General features: G+C 36.3%; 1 protein-coding gene across 2 annotated transcripts; it reads left to right on the top strand.

Moving 5' to 3' along the window:
• Positions 1-1,882: 1,882 nt before the first annotated feature.
• LOC107498131 (zinc finger protein 286A-like) lies at positions 1,883-12,842 on the top strand. 2 transcript variants are annotated; one of them, XM_036226227.1, is made up of 5 exons: positions 1,883-1,964; positions 2,627-2,711; positions 3,321-3,409; positions 5,074-5,200; positions 11,471-12,842. In XM_036226227.1, exons 2-5 carry the CDS (start codon positions 2,678-2,680, stop codon positions 11,764-11,766), a joined length of 546 nt encoding a protein of 181 aa, XP_036082120.1. In that variant the 5' UTR covers positions 1,883-1,964; positions 2,627-2,677; the 3' UTR covers positions 11,767-12,842. The 2 variants fall into 2 exon arrangements, with proteins under 2 accessions (XP_036082120.1, XP_036082119.1); XM_036226226.1 differs by having other exon boundaries at positions 1,885-1,964; positions 2,547-2,711.
• The last annotated feature ends 3,780 nt before the right edge of the window (positions 12,843-16,622 follow it).

The raw sequence follows: 16,622 nt of genomic DNA, 5'->3' as shown, positions 1-16,622 counted from the left end.
TTTTCCTTGAAATAGATGATGGTGACTTCATTGACTAAGAAAGAGGAGCTTGGTGAGAGGTAGGGAGCTTAGGAGAGCAATATTTGGAATGGCTGTTGAGTCAGAAAAAGAGACAGCCATGGTTAAAAGGAGATAACCATGGACAAATAACTCCTAAATTAAGCTAGAACCTAGCTGAGGTTAGGAATAATTGTGAAATGGCACCTTCTCAACATTCAACTATATCAAACTCTGTGATTCAAACTTGGCACAGTGATGCACAAAACATGTATGGTCTTTGTCTTCATGGAATTTACAGTCAAGTAGGAAGATGGACATTTAATAGTAGCAAAAATAAATGTAAAATTACAAATTGTGGCAAGTCTATGGAGAGAATAACAGGTTTCTGTGAGAAAATTAATTTGAATTAAGGGGAAGAGGGTCAGGGAAGGCTTCTCTGAAGAAGTGACATTTGACCTGAAATCTAAAGGATGTTTTAAGCAGAATGTGTAGATTAAGGAACAGCGGTTTGGGATGAGTGAGATACTAAACAGCACCTGTGATCTGAGTGTAGGGAATGATAAGGAGACAGCAAAAATTCAGGATTAGTCAAGCCAGATTATGCAGGTTTTTATAAACTATGTAAAGTTTACCTTATACTTAGGGCAGAGGGTAGCCATCGAAGGCTTCTGGGAAGAGTAACATAAACAGATTTAATATTTCAAAGTTCATCTCGGCTGTCTTGGCTGATTGAAAAAAAGACAAGATGCAGAGATCATTCAAGTAACTGGTAATTTGGACTAGAATGACACTGTGATACAATTGGTTTCTTCCCATTTCTGTATTTCTGACACTAAGAAGTACATTTTGTCTCAAAGATCTTTGGTTCAGGGGAAGTGGCCTTTCCCGCATTAATGTTCCTAAATTCCAGGTCTGCACAACTCTGCATTTCAAAGCCAATCTCCTTCCTTGCAACTTTCTCACATCTAACTTTTCCTTGTGTACTCATTCCAAATCTTGCTTCTTCTATCTCGCCAATCAGGACAATGGCTTCTCAGGACAATATGCTTTTTATTTACCAGCCAGAATGCTTTCACTCAAATCAGCATTAGCACTTAGCTTACAGATTTAGGCTTTATTATAAGAAATAATGATAAATACTAGGGTAAAAAAACTGTGTAACAGGTCCTCACCCCACTTCCAATTAATAATGAGGCACGAAAATCACTTGGGGCTTTTAAACGACAGCTTCTCATTTTATTCAGAAAGACCTATCAGGTGGGGAGGCTGACAGTGAAAGCCCGCAGTTCTCTCCCCTCGATTCTGCAGTCGCTTCCCGCAACCCCGCCAGAACAGTCATCAGTATCCCCGAGCCCTCTGGGAAGCGGAGTCCCTTCCGCCGAGACCCCCGACCTGGGGCTGTCGCCAAATGCGCAGATGCCACTCCGGACGGAGCCTCCGCCTTAAGTCTTTTGTCTTTTCGGAGCCCCGAGGGTCCGCAAGACGACTCTGTCCGCGCGTCCCAAAGCGCAGCCCAGCGGAGATCGAGACTAGTGGCTGGGCCCAAGTCCGCAGCCCGTCCAGCGGTAAGAGAAAGCTGGGCCTGAGACGCGGGTCTGCGCGACCCACCCGCTGTTCTAATGCCTCCCACCGCAGCTCGAGCCAGGCTCTCAGGTTCGGGCCTCGGTGGGAAAACGGTTGGGCCGTGCCAGCATCCAGCTCCGCCTCCGGCATCGATGACTATCCCGCTGGGTCTCGAGCCGGCTTTGTCGGTTTAGCTCTGAGCGAAGAGGCGCGGGGAAGCAGGGTTGCCGCTAAGCCCCCTGGGCAGTGGAGTCCGGGAGCGTGACGTGGGCGTGACAGATCGGGGCCTTCTGGGAGCCCACGTGGAGAGGCCGGAGGGCTCGGCTTCTGAGGTGTGGCGAGCGAGAGCGCCGCCGCCTGGTTTTGACCTTAAATCTTGTCACTCCACCAAGATCCTTAAGGTTCTGAAATTTTGGTACAAAAAGAAAAAAATGGGGACCGCATCTTACTTATTCCCCTCAGCGTTTATTAGTTTGGGAGCCTGCCTGTGTTTGGGGCGCCACTGCAAGGGGTTTAACTTAAAGTGTGAGGGAACCTCGGCCTGTATATTTTCAGGGTCTTAAAATAAGGAACTAGTGAGGGCCCACTTGATCAACTGTCTTGTGTTTATGAATAGCAAGGATGAACCAACTGTGAGAGCCCTGCTTATAGTTATTGCTACCATAATCACAGGTCACCTTATGGACACTTGTGACATTTAGGGTCTTTTGGGAGTTTCTGCACGATTTGGAACCAGATGTATGACTGAGTCTAACAGTTCCACCACCCTCTTTTTTTTGCCCTGATGTGCCATGTAGTGGGTTATCTTGGTACTCCAGAGGATGGTCTTCCAGCCTTAAATAATAAAGGTTCCAAGCAAAGTAGAATTACTTCTGCATAGGACTAAGCTTCCTAGGAGTAGGAGGGAGTAGAGGGAGATGCTTCAAGGAGCAGGAATCAATTCCAGAGGAGGGCAAGCCTAACATCGAAATCTTTCTCCAAAGCTTCAGAGTTGAATGATTTACACAAAGAAGCACAAAGATTACGCATTGCTGAAAATCCATGTTTATCTCATCTGAAACAGTGAATAAGGAGGAAGTCAAAGCAATAACAGGACAAAGAAGAGAAGCGGATCATGGATTATCTAACCATTAAAGTTGGGGGGAAAGGTAAGAATTGCAGAAATGAGCGTGGAATTGAAAGTAGTGACAAGTGGAGGAAATGTCTTTGATGAGATTGAAAAGGTTAGTTGTCCCTGTATGATAGAAAAGGGAAGCAGACACATGTCAGGGGAAGGCCCTGAAGTAGAGAAACTCTCAGTAAGCCACCACGTATGGGAATCACTAAACAGGTTTCTTGTAGCACATTCTCCAGTCCCATCTTTTTCTTTTAGCACTTCTGTGCTCATCCATATTCCCTCTGAAGCCATGCAAGGGAGAATATTCTATAGTGGTTGCTATAGATGAAGGGCAGGTCACACTTTTCCACCCCTGTTAGACTGTTTCAAAAGGTCGATGTATTGTGGATCTGTGAGTTTAACTTTTTTGGTCAAAGTACTTTCACTTTATTGTCTTGTTTTATCCTCATCTGAGCTTTTTAAGTTAAGTAAAGTAGGAGATAGATAGATAGATAGATAGATAGATAGATAGATAGATGATAGATAGATATCTGTATATATATAAATTCAGCTGGCTTGTGATAGCTTTTGTCCTAGTAAATTTGGAAGTAGGAAAATAGAGTTTTATCTCCTTTATGGCTTTTTTTTCTTCTCCTTCTAGCCATGACTACTGAGGATGCTTCTGTGCCCCAAACACAGAGCACAGAAGAAATGGAATCTACTGTTGAGCTCCTGCCTGATGAGTTCCAGGTAAGCTTAAGTTTAATTTCCCTCCCCTGAAATCTTAGCTTGGTGTTTATAGTATGTCCTTGTTTCATTCTTCCACCTTGTTTCAGAGGTTCATGGAAATTCATTGTAGAGAACTGAACCAAAGAAATTTTTTCTTGAAGAGTTGGGGGTGCTCAGGCTGAAGCTTTAAATATGGGATTAATCTGAGTTTTAAAGTATGAAACTATAATCACTAAGAGAATAAGCATAGATAGAAAAGAGGTGAGATCTTACTGAGTTCTGTAGCTCTCCAAAACTTAGAAATCAAGGGGATGGAGAAGAACCAGCAAAGGAGATTGAGAAGATATGGCCAATGAAGTAAAGGGAAGCCAAAAGTGTGGCATCATGGTAACTAATAGAAACAAGTGTTTTAAAGAGCTGTGTTAAATATTGCTGCTAAGTCAAGTAAGATGAGGCCTGAGAGTTGATCATTGGATTAAAAAATATGAAGATCATTGATGACTGCCAAGAACAATTTCATGGAGTAGTAGGAGGGAAGGCAGGATTGGGATGGGTTTAGAAGAAAATAGGAGGAAATTGGAACCAGAGACTATAAACAACTATTTTGGAGAGTTTTACCGTAAAGGAAAAGAAAAAAGTAGGGTGATACCTAGAAGGACTAGTAAGACCAAAGAGGTTTTTAAAAAGATAGGAGAAATAATAGGTTTTTTATAGGTATTTGAAAGTAAATGGAGAAGAGGTTTAAGGACTGAGCTCTGGGGAACTCCAACATTTGGAGCCACTTTTCAGACATTATTACATTTATTTTAAACAAATTTTGTAAGTTAGGGATGATATCTATTTTAAAGTAAAATGAGGCTCATGGTAACTTGTTTCAAATGATAAAATGATTGAACCCTCATTAGAAACCAGCTATGTCTGATTCTAAATCCCATGCTTCTGATCCCTTTATTCTATTGACTGACTTTCTCCTAAAGTCTTTTCTAATTAACTGTGGTCACCAAAGTACACGCACATGACCGTCAATATAACATAGAAGTTTGAATCATTGTAGAACAGCTGATCATCTTCAATTAAAATTAGTAAGTCCATTCATTAAGAACAACTTTAATTACTAAAGGATAACAAGACAAATCTAAAAGTCATGGCCCCAAATACAGAGAAAGAAAAGTAATCTATTTAGGATAGCATGACTTTCCATATGCATTCATGATAGCAAGCTGAATTTCTATAAAAGCTCAGAATATTCCAGGAATCAGTATAAATTGCACATGAGACTTATCTATAGCATAGTTAGTAATTAACATGTTTGTCATTCCGAATGTTAGATTTATTTAGTAAAATATGTGAGAAGCAGAAGAGTATAGTTAAGAGTATAGCTTTGGAGTCTAAATCTTAGCTCCAATCTTTACATCTGTAAATAGTGTTAATAATAATACTTACTTCATATAGTTATTAGTGCAAGAGGTAGTTCAAAGGACTTAGAAAATAACATAGAAAATTAGTTATAAATGTTAGCTATTAGTATTTTCTCTAACACAGACTAATACCTAGGAACTTTAAAATATTCCATAAAATCATTAAAATAAAGATTTAACTTTTAGATTAAATAACACTTTCTCTTCTAGATCGTTCTCTTCTCTCAAGGATTACCAGGTCTTATAAGAATGTGCTTGTTCTTCCAGGAATTGGTGACTTTCAAAGATGAGGAAATGGACTTTATCCATGTGGAGGAAGGAGAGCTGAATCCTGCCCAGAGGTACATGGGCGTGGATATGAAGGTGGAGACTTGTGGGAGCCTAGTATTTTGGGGTAAGGAAGTTATGTTGTAATGCAAGCTTACTGGAACATAAGTTTTCTCTATAATTAATGGCATGAAATGTCATAGTTTTACTTATGATCCAGAGAGCTCTGATCCCCTACAGGATCCCTGATCAGAATTTGTCTTCTTTTTTTCTTTTGGTAAGTTAAAGTTCACCATATGTGTAACTGAAAAAGGACAGCTTCATTATATTGATTTTAAGACTTACAAAGCTGTAGTAACCAAAACATTGTAGTATTGCTGAAAGGATAGATGTAAATTAATGGAACAGAACAGAAAGTCTAGGAATAAACCCACACATATATGGTCAATTAATTTCTGAAAAAGTTGCAAAGACAATTCAATGTGAAAAGGAGAATCTTTTCAACAATTGGACATCCATAAAATAAACTTTAAGTCATACCTCCCATCATGTACAGTAACTCAAAATGGATCACAGACCTACTTATAAAACCTAAAACTGTAAAACTTCTAGAAGAAACATTAAGGATAGTCATCGTAACACCTTTTAAGGCAAAATTTTGTTAGATGTGGCACCAAAATCTTGATCTGGTAAAGCCATCTGGGTCTTGAGTTTATTTTATTGGAATGTTTTTAACCTCGAATTTTGGGTCCCCTGTTAGGTAGAGGACCATTCAGATTATTTATTTCTTCTTGAGTGAGCTCTGGTAATGCTTTTCTATCTTTCATTCCTGATATTGATAATCTGTATCTTCTATGTTTTAATTTTGTTGGTCTTCCCAGGAGTGTAATAATTTTATTATCTTTTCGAGGAACCAGCTTTTGATTTCATTAATTCTATGTATAGTTTTTTGTTCTCAATTTTGTTCATTGATGCTGTTATCTTTTTATTTTTCACTTTTGCTAACTTTTTGTCTACTTTGCTCTCCTTTTATTAGTTTCTTAAGGTAGGAGCTTGATCATTGGTATAAGATCTTTCTTCACTTGCAATATGAATATTTAATATTATAAATTTCTTTCTAAGTACTGCTTTAGCTGCATTCCACAATTTCGATGTGTTTTCATTTCTGTTCAGTTCAATATAATTCAGTTTTCACTCTTCCTTGACTCATGAGTTATTTACAAATTCCCAAATTTTAGGTGATTTTCAATAAATTTCTGTTTTTAAATTTTGCGGTTTAGGTCTGTGTGGTCAGAGATACTTTGTATGATTGCAATTCTTTACAATTTTTGAGACTTGTTTTATTATCCATAGTATAGTCTCAATGAATGTTCCATGTACACTTAAAAAAATTTAATTAGGTCAAGTTGCTTGACAGTGTTGTTCTGGTCTTTTATATCCTTACTGATTTGCAGTCTACTGACTTCTGTTGATTACTGATGGAGGACAGTTGAATTATCTAACTATAACTGTGGGTTTGTCTCTATCTTCTTTTAGTTCTATCAGCTTTTGCTTAAAGTAGTCTGAAATTCTTTTGTTAGGTGCATATATACGTTACGAGTTTTATGTCTTCTTGGTGAATTGACCCCTTTATCATTATGTAGTATCCCTCTTTAATTTTGGTAATATTCCATGTTTGCAAGTTTATTTTGTCTGATATTAATATAGCCATGGTAGCTTTTAATTAGTGTTGCATAGTATATATTTCCATTCTTTTAGTTTAACCTATTTAAAGTGTTTTCTTGTAGACAGCATACAATTGGGTCTAATTTTAAAATGCATTTTGACAATGTCTGTGATTTTTCAATTGGTATGTTTAGATCATTTACATTTAAAATCATTATTGATATGGTTGGATTTAAATCTTCCTTACAGCTAATTGTTTTCTATTTGTTCCATATTTTTCTCATAATTTTTTTCTGTCTGTTTTTTCATTTTTTATTTCAATTTATCTCCACTATCAGCTTATTATTATACCTTATCTTATATTATTTTATTTTTTAAGTTTATTGGGATAACATTGGTTAATACAATTATATAATTTTCAAGTGTACATTATAATTTGACATCTATATATTCTATTGTGTGATTACCACCCAGAGTCTAGTTTCCTTCGGCTACCATATATTTAATCCCCTTTATCCACTTCACCCTCCTCCAACCCCCTTGTATTTGACCCCCTTTACCCTGTCTAACTCTTCCCTCTTCCCCTACTCCCCACCCTCTGGTAACCACTAGTCCATTGTCCATGTCCCTGAATCTCTGTCCTGTTCATTTGTTGTTTTTAGATTTACATCCCACATAAAAGTGACATCATGTGATTTTCAACTTTTTCAGTCTGGCTTATTTTGCTTAGCATGATTATCTCGAGGCCCATCCAGGTTGTCGCAAATGGCAGTATTTCATCTTTTCTTATAGCTGCGTAATATTTCATTGTGTGTGTATATATACACACAATGAACATTGGTATGCAAATATCTTTTGGGATATGGGTTTTCAAGTCTGTGGGGTAAATACTCAGTAGAGGGATTGCTGGATCACATGGCAGATCAATTCTTAGTCTTCTGAGGGACCTCCATGCTGTTTTCTATAGTGGCTATACCGCTTTGCAGTCCCACCAGCAGTGTAGGAGGATTCCTTTTTCTCTGAATCCTCTCCAACATTTGTTATTACTTGTTCTGTTGATTATAGCTATTCTAACAGGTGTGAGATGGTATCTCATTGTGGTTTTGATTTGCATTTCCCTAATAGCTAGTGATGTTGAGCATTTTTTCATATATTTGTTGGCCATTTGTATGTCCTCTAGGGAGAAGTGTCTGTTCAGATCCTCTTCCAATTTTTTGATTGGACCTATTAAACCTTATTTTTAAAGTTTCTTTAAATGGTTTTCCTATGCTTCTTTAATTAATCACAGTATACCTTTAAATAACATGCTACTTTATGTATAGTATAGGAACCTTCTATAAACTTCTAATTTCTCTCTCCCATCTTTTGTGTAATTGTTGTCTTGCATTTTACCTTTATGTATGCTATAAACCCATAATATTTTGCTACTGTTTTTGTTTAAGACAGTCATTATCTTTTAGAGCAATTAAAAATAAGAAAAAATTATATATTCATAAAAATTAATATTTATTTTTATTTATGACATTCCTGGCACTTTTTTTTTTCATGTAGATGAGAGGTTGGCAAACTTTCTCTAAAGAGGCCAAGATAATAAACATTTTCTGCTTTGTGGGCCATATGGTTTTTTTTGCAACTACTTAACATTATAGCATGAAGGCAGCCATAAACAATATGCAAACAAATGGGAGTGGCCAGATTTGGCTTGTGGTTGGTCACATTTATCCCATGGGCCATAATATGCTGACTTCTGGTATAGAGCCAAGTTTTTGACTGATAACCAGGTACCTTCTGTCTATATCATTTCTCATAGTTCAGGTCTACTCGCAATGAATTCTCTGAGCTTTTCCTTGTCTCAAAAAGTCTATATTTCATCTTCATTTTTGAAAGATACTTTTCACTGAATATGGAATTATGGTGACAGGTTTTTGTTTTCTTTCAGTACTTTAAATGTGTCACTTCACTGTCTTTGGGTTCACATAGTTTGTGACAAAACTTTGCTGTAATTTTTTATCTTTGTTCTTTTGCATGAAATGCATCTTTTTTCTATGGCTATCTGTAAGATTTTCTCCTATGATGATTTTCAAAAGTTTGGATATGATGTGTCCGTGTGTGTGCATGTGTGTGCATGTATCACCCTATTGGGGGTTCTCTGAGCTTTCTTGGTTCCTTGGTTTGATGTTTCTCATTAATATTGGAATATTGTCAGCCATTAACAAATCAAATATTGTTTCTCCCATTCTCTCTGTCTCTTTTCTATCCTGGATTCTAATTACATGTATGTTAAAACATTTGATATTGTCCTATAGTTCTTAGATACTCTTCTGTTCTGTTACTTTGTTTTTTCTCTTTTTTCTCTCTTTTTTTTTCTTAGTGTTTTAGTTTGGGTAATTTCTGTTAACCTATTTACAAGTTTACTGATTCTTTTCTTACCTTTATTGACACAACTTCTGCACCCATCAAAGACATTCTTCCTCTCTGTACCATATATTTTTTTCATTTGACTTTTATAGTTTCCATCTCTTTGCTAAATTTCCCCAACTGTTAATGCATATTATCTATATTTTCCTCTAGAGCCTTTTACATAAAAATCATATTTTAAAATCTCTTATAGTTTTAATATCTGGGTAATTATATAATCTGGTTCTGTTGATTACTCTGACTATGGTTTTAGACAATCTGATTTGAATGGAGCTGGAGCTGGGTGCATGGCATGAAGAGAGGATGCAAGCAAACCTGTTATGAGGCTGCTTTGTTAGTTTAGGTGAGAGTTGATGGTGCTGAATTGGGGTGGTAATAGTGGGAATGAAGAGTACAAAATAGATATGAGACAAATTTGAGAGGAGGTATAATCCTTAAAACTTGGTGATTTATTTGTTGTGTTTGGTAGGATAGAAGGAAGAGTTCAATATTATTTTCAAGTTTCTGACTTTCAACTAGAAAACCTTTTGGAGGTTTTGTGAGGATAAGATGTGTTTATATATTTAATCTTTTAGAATAGTAGCTTACACTTAATTAACACTATATAAATGTTTGTCCAATATTATAATTCACAGTAAATTTTAAACTTCATATACACACATATTTTATTCATATATTGGTTATGTTTCTATAATGGGATAAAACAATTTAAGAATGCTTATTACCCTCCAGATTTACCTACGTGCTTGTATTGTTTGTATTTAATTCATTTTATACAACATATATTTAATTGTTGTATGATGTGTTATTTAAAATATATTTAATTTAAAATCTTGGTGGTTCTGTTTTCTTGGATGGTGAAACCTGGGAATGAACGGGTTGAGGGAGAGGATGAGTTAACATATGCCTCTATTGAATTCAAGGTTTCTTAGTGGATATATATATAGTAAATAGTTAGCTATTATGGGTGTGGGAGAGAGAGAACTGAGCTACAATGGCAATCATATTTCAATGTATAAATATATCCAAACAACATGTACACCTTAAATTTGTGTCAATTAAATATATTTCAATTTTTTAAAAGGCGGTTAATACCATGGATTGGATGAGGTCTTTAAAGGAGACAATGTAGTTCGAGGGTAACAGGGACAAAAGAGGGTAGCCGAAGATTGAATACTAAGAACTATCAACATTTAAGAAAACACAGCAGAAAAAGGTCCAAAGAAATACAGATCCAGAGAAAAACCTGGAGAGCTTATAATTACAAAAGTGAAGAGAGAATATAGGTCAATTATATCTGAACAAAGTTGAGGTGGCAGGGAGAATGTTGTTAGGAGGAAAGCATGGTCAGCACTGTCAAGGGGTACTGGGAGGCCAAGCTAAACAAGAATGAAAGGATCACTGGATTTAGGTGACATAAATTGTTAGGGACTTCAATGAGAACAGAGAAAAGCCGGACTGCAGTAAGTTCAGGAACAAGTATGTGATGAGAGAATATCCAAAACCTTTTTGAGAAATTTGGCTGTGACAAAAAAAAAGAAGGAAGAAAGGATGGAGGGAAAGGAGATGGAAGGAAGCAAGGGATGAAGGAAAGAAAGAAGGGGAAAGTAGTTAGTGGAGACACAAAAACATAATTAAGGCATATGGTAAACAAAAAAATCTGTGCCTTTAATAAAGGACTGGAGAGAACTATTTAAAAAGTTAAAAATAGTTGTCTCCAGATGGCATTATAATAAGTGATTTTTGTCTAATACTTTTTTAAACTGTTTGCTCTCAACCTGTGTTTTCATCTTTCTTCCCTTCCTTAGTTATTTTGTGTTAACATTTATTTTCATTCTATCTGCTTATTTTTCTCCCTGATCAGTCTGTTCAGTTTTTTGTTCACTTAAATAGCACATTCTCATTGTCTGTCCTTCTATTGTGCCTTATATTAGTCATTCTCCCAGCTCTGCTATTCCCTGAAACAACCTAATTTTCCACCACCATGAGGCGCTTTCTTAAAATATTCAAACAAACATTTTAATAGGGATCATTTTTATTTTTTTATCCTCTTGCCAACTCTATGGTCTTCTTCTTATTCTCTTCCTCTCTCCCTCCCCCTCCAATTTCTCCCTCTCCTTCCCCCTTCCTCCTCTGTCATCATCTTATTATTATTTTATATTAGTTTCAGTATGACAGACATTTATATAACTTATGAAGTGATCCCCCCGATTACTCTAGCACCCACCTGGCACCACACATAGCCATTACAATAATTCAACAGTTTTCTTACTCTCAACATGGAGAACATAAACATTTTCACTCTTTATTTCAGATTCCGAATCTATACGTGAAACCAAAGAGTTTCTTTCAAAGCAGGAAGTGTATGAAGAAGTATCATCTGAAAGGGAGCTACTAATAGAAAGACTTAAAAAGGATGATTCCTGGGACTCCAGAGTCACAGAAGCCTGGGAATGTAAAGGCACATTAGAAAGGCAGCAAGGAAATCAGAAGAAAGATTTAAGGCAAGTCATAATTAAACACAAGGAAAACCTTATGGAGGAGTGTAATGAAATCAGGGGAAGTTCAAACTCAATGAAACAGCAGAAAGTTTACTCATTGGAAATGTAATGAGTGTGGGAATTCTTCAGTTACTATTCAGCCTTTCTCCTACATGAGAGTATTTATCCTGGAGAGAAGCCCTATGTATGTAATGAATGTGGAAAGGCCTTCAGTTGGAGTTCATCACTTATTCAGCATCAGAGAATTCACAGTGGAGAGAAACCTTATGAGTGTAAAAAATGTGGGAAAGCTTTCAGTCATTGTTCAGCCCTTATTCAACATCATATCACTCATACTGGAGAAAAACCCTATGAATGCAATGAATGTGGGAAGGTCTTGAACCAAAGCATGTACCTTATTCAACATCACAGAATACACACTGGAGAGAAACCCTGTATATGTGAGGAATGTGGGAAAGCTTTTAATGACAACTCAATCCTTATTAAACATCAACGATTTCATACTGGAGAAAAACCTTATGGATGTAAAGAATGTGGGAAAGCCTTTAGTGGCAGGTCAGGCCTTATTCAGCATCAGAGATCTCGTACAGGGGAAAAGCCATATGAATGTAGCGAATGTGAGAAAGTTTTCAGTTACTGTTCAGCTCTTATTCAAAATTAAGGAACCCACACTGGGGAGAAACCTTACAAATGTAATGAATGTGGGAAAGCCTTCAGTGACCACTCAGCTCTTGTAAGACATCAGAGAATTTATACAGGAGAGAAACCTTACAAATGTAAAGAATGTGAGAAAGCCTTCAGTCAGAGCTCATCCCTTACAAAGCATCTGAGAACTCATACTGAAGAGAAACCATATAAATGCAGTGACTGTGACAAAGCCTTCAGCCAGAGTTCATTTCTTATTCAACATCAGAAAACTCACACAGGAGAAAAATTCTACAAATGTAAGAAATATGAGAAAACTTTCAGTGTGTGTTTAGCCTTTCATCAACATGAAGAAATTCATAATGGATATAATGCAGCAAGTTTCTAAAATAATTATGTATTCTCACCATGATTGTAATGATGAGCAAAGTTGGAGTACTCACCTGATAACAGGAATTACTATCAAGTTACAATAATTAAGAAAGCGTGTATTAGTGTATGCTAGATAAATAGGTCAGTAAAACAGAAATGAGTCCTGAAATAGACCCACCCACTTAAACTGTCATTTTCAAAAAGAGGTGTCAGAGCAGTTTAACAAATAGTGCTTGAACAAATGGATATTCATAAGGAGAGGGGGAAAGAACTCTTGGCCTCTATTTCACTTTATATGCACAAGTTAATTGGAAATGGATCAGAGACCTAAATTTAAAAACTAAACTATAAAATACTTAGAAGAGAGCATCAGAGAATACCATCATGAGATGATGGTAGACAAAAATTTCTTAGGACAGAGAAGCAATAACCATAAAGAAAAAGAAAAATTATAAATTATGCTTAATGAAAATTTTAAACTGTTGTTTTATTTTCATAAGTCATTAAGAAAATAAATAGACAACCCACAGACCTGGAGACAATGTTTACAAGTCATGTATCTGATAAAGACTTATGTCCAGAGTGTAAAGGGAACCCCTACAATTCCAGAATAAAAAGATAATAACCCAATACATAGTATGGGCAAGAGAGTTGAACTTCACAAAAGAAAATATACAAATATTTAAGAAATTCATGAAAAAGTGCCCGACAACATTAATCATCAAGGAGATGAAAATTAAAATTATACTGAGATGCTACTACACACACCTGAACAGTTAAAAAGTAAACATTAAAATTAAAAATACAAATGTTGGTAAGGTTGAGGAACAACTGGTAGTCTCATGTATTGTTGGTGAGAATATAAAATGGTACAACATTTTGAAAAACAGTTTGGCCATTTGTTTAAGTAAAATTAAATACATGCTCTTTGACTCAGCAATTTCACTCAAGTATTTACAGTAAAAATGGAGACATATGCCTGAAAAAGAATTGTTTTTAATTTATAATAAAAACAAGAAGCAATACAAATTTCCATTAAGAATAGCATGGAAAATGAAACCCTTATATATTCATGCAATGCATACTACTTAGCATTTAAAAGGAATGACCTACTGGTACACACGACAACATGGATGTATCTCACAGATGTTATGCAGAGCGAAAGAAGCCAGATATAAATTTTATATATATATATAAAACGTATATATATATACGTTTTATATATAAAACGTATGATTTTATTTATATGAAGTTCTAGGGGAGGTAACTAATTTTGGTAGGAAGATTGCCTCTCTCCCCACAAAAGATGCTCACACCCTAATCCCTGAAACCTGTGAATATGGTGTTACCTGGCAAAAGAGACTTTCCAGATGTAATTAAGGTTAGGGACTTTAAAATAGAGAGATTATCTTAGATTACACATAATCATAAGTCTAATCACATGGGTCCTTAAAAGCAGAAAACTCTCTGGAGGTATAAAGGATACAACAAAAACGAAAAAAGTTAAATGCACAGGAAAGATTTTATGCTCCATTAGTGGCTTGAAGATGGAGGGATCTAAGAACCACAATCATAAAGGAGCTGCCAATAACCTGAATGATCTGGAAGCTCTGGGGGAGAACTTCTCTGGGGAAGAACTTCCAGCTAAGAGCCCAGGCTTGTGGACACCTCAATTTCAGCCTTGTGGGCAGAAAACTAGCTGAGTCCACCTGGACTTCTGACCTATAGAACTATGAAAGAATAAACTTTTGTTGTTTTTAAGCTGTTAAATTTGTGATGGCAGCAATAGAAAACTATTATATAAATCTAATGTGAAAAAGATTAGAACTGTGATTGCCTCTCTTAGGAGGGATTGACTGGGAAGGGACACTAATGCATTTTCTAGAATGAGGAAACAACTCTATACCTTGATATGAGTGTGAGTTACATGAACATACCCTTCTGTCAAAAGTCATCAAATTGTGTAATTAAAAATTGTATATATTAGTGTTGTTAATGTTACCTCACCCACACACACACAACTATAAATAAACCCTGAACTTTAATAGTTTTGTTTATTGTAGTGGTATGGATCGACAATTTTGAAACCTATGTGTTTATTAGGTATTTTAGTTAGGATATGACCAGAGAAGCAAAACCACTAGGGAGCTGGATAAGCAGTCTGTGAGTCTGCTGAAGTCAGCGGGCTGGCATTTAGGAAGAGAAGATGGCTGTGGAGTGTAGAGGAAGAAAATGAAACCCCTGTCTACCTTTCACCAGATCCACATCGGTCTCTTTCCACCTCTAAGCCTCCAATATTGATGATGTAGATAATCTGTAAAAAAGATTTCAAGCTTCATAGCAGAACTGCACATGAACCTGACTCAGGATTCATAAAAGGTGAAGGAGAAGATCTCGCAGGAACTGAAGGAACTGGAGTCTCAGTTCTTGCCTCCAAAGAGATCTGGTGGTAGCCAAAGAAACTAGAATGGGCTGCCATCCTAGGCCAACAACTTGAGCCAGCAGACATCCCACTGAACAGCATGCCACCTGGGCTTCCAAGCTTAAACATACTTGATGCTTGACTTCCACCTCTCATATCTCATGCAAATTTTTCTTGTAGCCAATCCTAAATGAAAACTATGCAGGTTAGGCAATTCTGAGAAATGTAGTTCTATTTTAGCTGAATTCACACTACAAAACCACCCGATTCCACCTCCTAAAAATGCCCTCTGCTACCTCTTAATAGCCAAAAACCTACCCCCCACTCTTAACCCCTGGGAACCATTGAATTATTCCCCATCTCTAGAATTTTATCTTTAACAGAATATATAAATGGAATCGTACCATATATAAGATTTTAGTCTGGCTTGTTTCATTTGGCATAATATATTTAAGATTCATCTGTGTAACTGTGTGTGTCAATGGTTTGTTCCTTTTTATTGGTGAGTAGTGTTCCCTTATATGGCTATGCCACAGTTTGTTAATCCATTCACTAATTGAAATATATTTGAGGGGTTTCCAGTTTTAAACAATTTTTAATAAAGTTGCTATAAACATTAGCATACAGGATTTTGTCTAAACACAAGTTCTCATTTCTCTTGGGGAATTGTGTTGAAGTAGTATTGCTGGATCATATTGTAAATATTTTTAACTTTAAAGGAAACTTGAAATGTTTTACAAAGTGGCTGTACCATTTTGCATTTCCACCAGCAATGTATGAGAGTTTCAGTTGATCTACATACTTTCCAGCATTTGGTATTGTCAAGATTTTTTATTTCATTTTATTAAAAAATTTATACATGTTAATAAGCATGTAGTGGTATCTAATTGTGGTTTTGCTTTGCATTTCTATAATGGATAATGAAGCTGACCATCTTTTCATGTGCTCAGGAATAAAAACAAGTTGAATAAAAAGTTCTCAGTAATCCTACCTTCTCAAGTCCTGTGTCAATTTTGTGCATTCCATTGCCTTCAAACAATAGTTTCTATGTTTTGTTGTTATAGATCTTGACTGAAAAATAGTTCTTTTGTTCTCCTCATTTCTGAAGATGATTTATTCACCCCTCACCCCAATTAACCTTCATTCTGGTTTTAACCATGCAACTTGCTTTGGCCAATGATATGTTAACATAACACAAGTGTGTGCTTAAAAAGTGCTTGCATGTTTGGACTTTATACTCTTGTGTCTTCCCTGACCATGAAAAGAACTTCCCTAGACTAGCCTGTTCTTTCCAGGAAGAGGATGAGAGACAAGTGAAGCTGAACTACTCTGACGGAGACCAGATTAAATCTGCTGACCTCTAGCCAACCTCCAAACATGTGAGCAAGCCCACTCAAAATTAGAATTCTTCAGGCAAGACTAGCATAGAGAAGCCATCCTCCAGAAGATCCACAGGCATGACAATAATAAATTCTTACTGTTGTATGCCAGGAAACTTACGGTTGTTTATTAAATACTATTGTAGC

This window comes from Rousettus aegyptiacus, unplaced genomic scaffold (assembly GCF_014176215.1).
Source record: "Rousettus aegyptiacus isolate mRouAeg1 unplaced genomic scaffold, mRouAeg1.p scaffold_m13_p_8, whole genome shotgun sequence".
In the NCBI taxonomy this organism is placed as follows: Eukaryota; Metazoa; Chordata; class Mammalia; order Chiroptera; family Pteropodidae; genus Rousettus; species Rousettus aegyptiacus.
The sequence above is the reverse complement of the archived record's forward strand: the minus strand, read 5'-3'. Positions and strand labels throughout refer to the sequence as shown.

Excerpts from the sequence above, each read along its gene's own strand:
- LOC107498131 (XM_036226227.1), top strand. The coding sequence starts at position 2,678 with ATGGATTATCTAACCATTAAAGTTGGGGGGAAAG. Across the intron at positions 3,410-5,073 it reads TCCTGCCTGATGAGTTCCAG|GAATTGGTGACTTTCAAAGA; the intron begins GTAAGCTTAAGT and ends TTGTTCTTCCAG. Across the intron at positions 5,201-11,470 it reads TGGGAGCCTAGTATTTTGGG|ATTCCGAATCTATACGTGAA; the intron begins GTAAGGAAGTTA and ends TCTTTATTTCAG.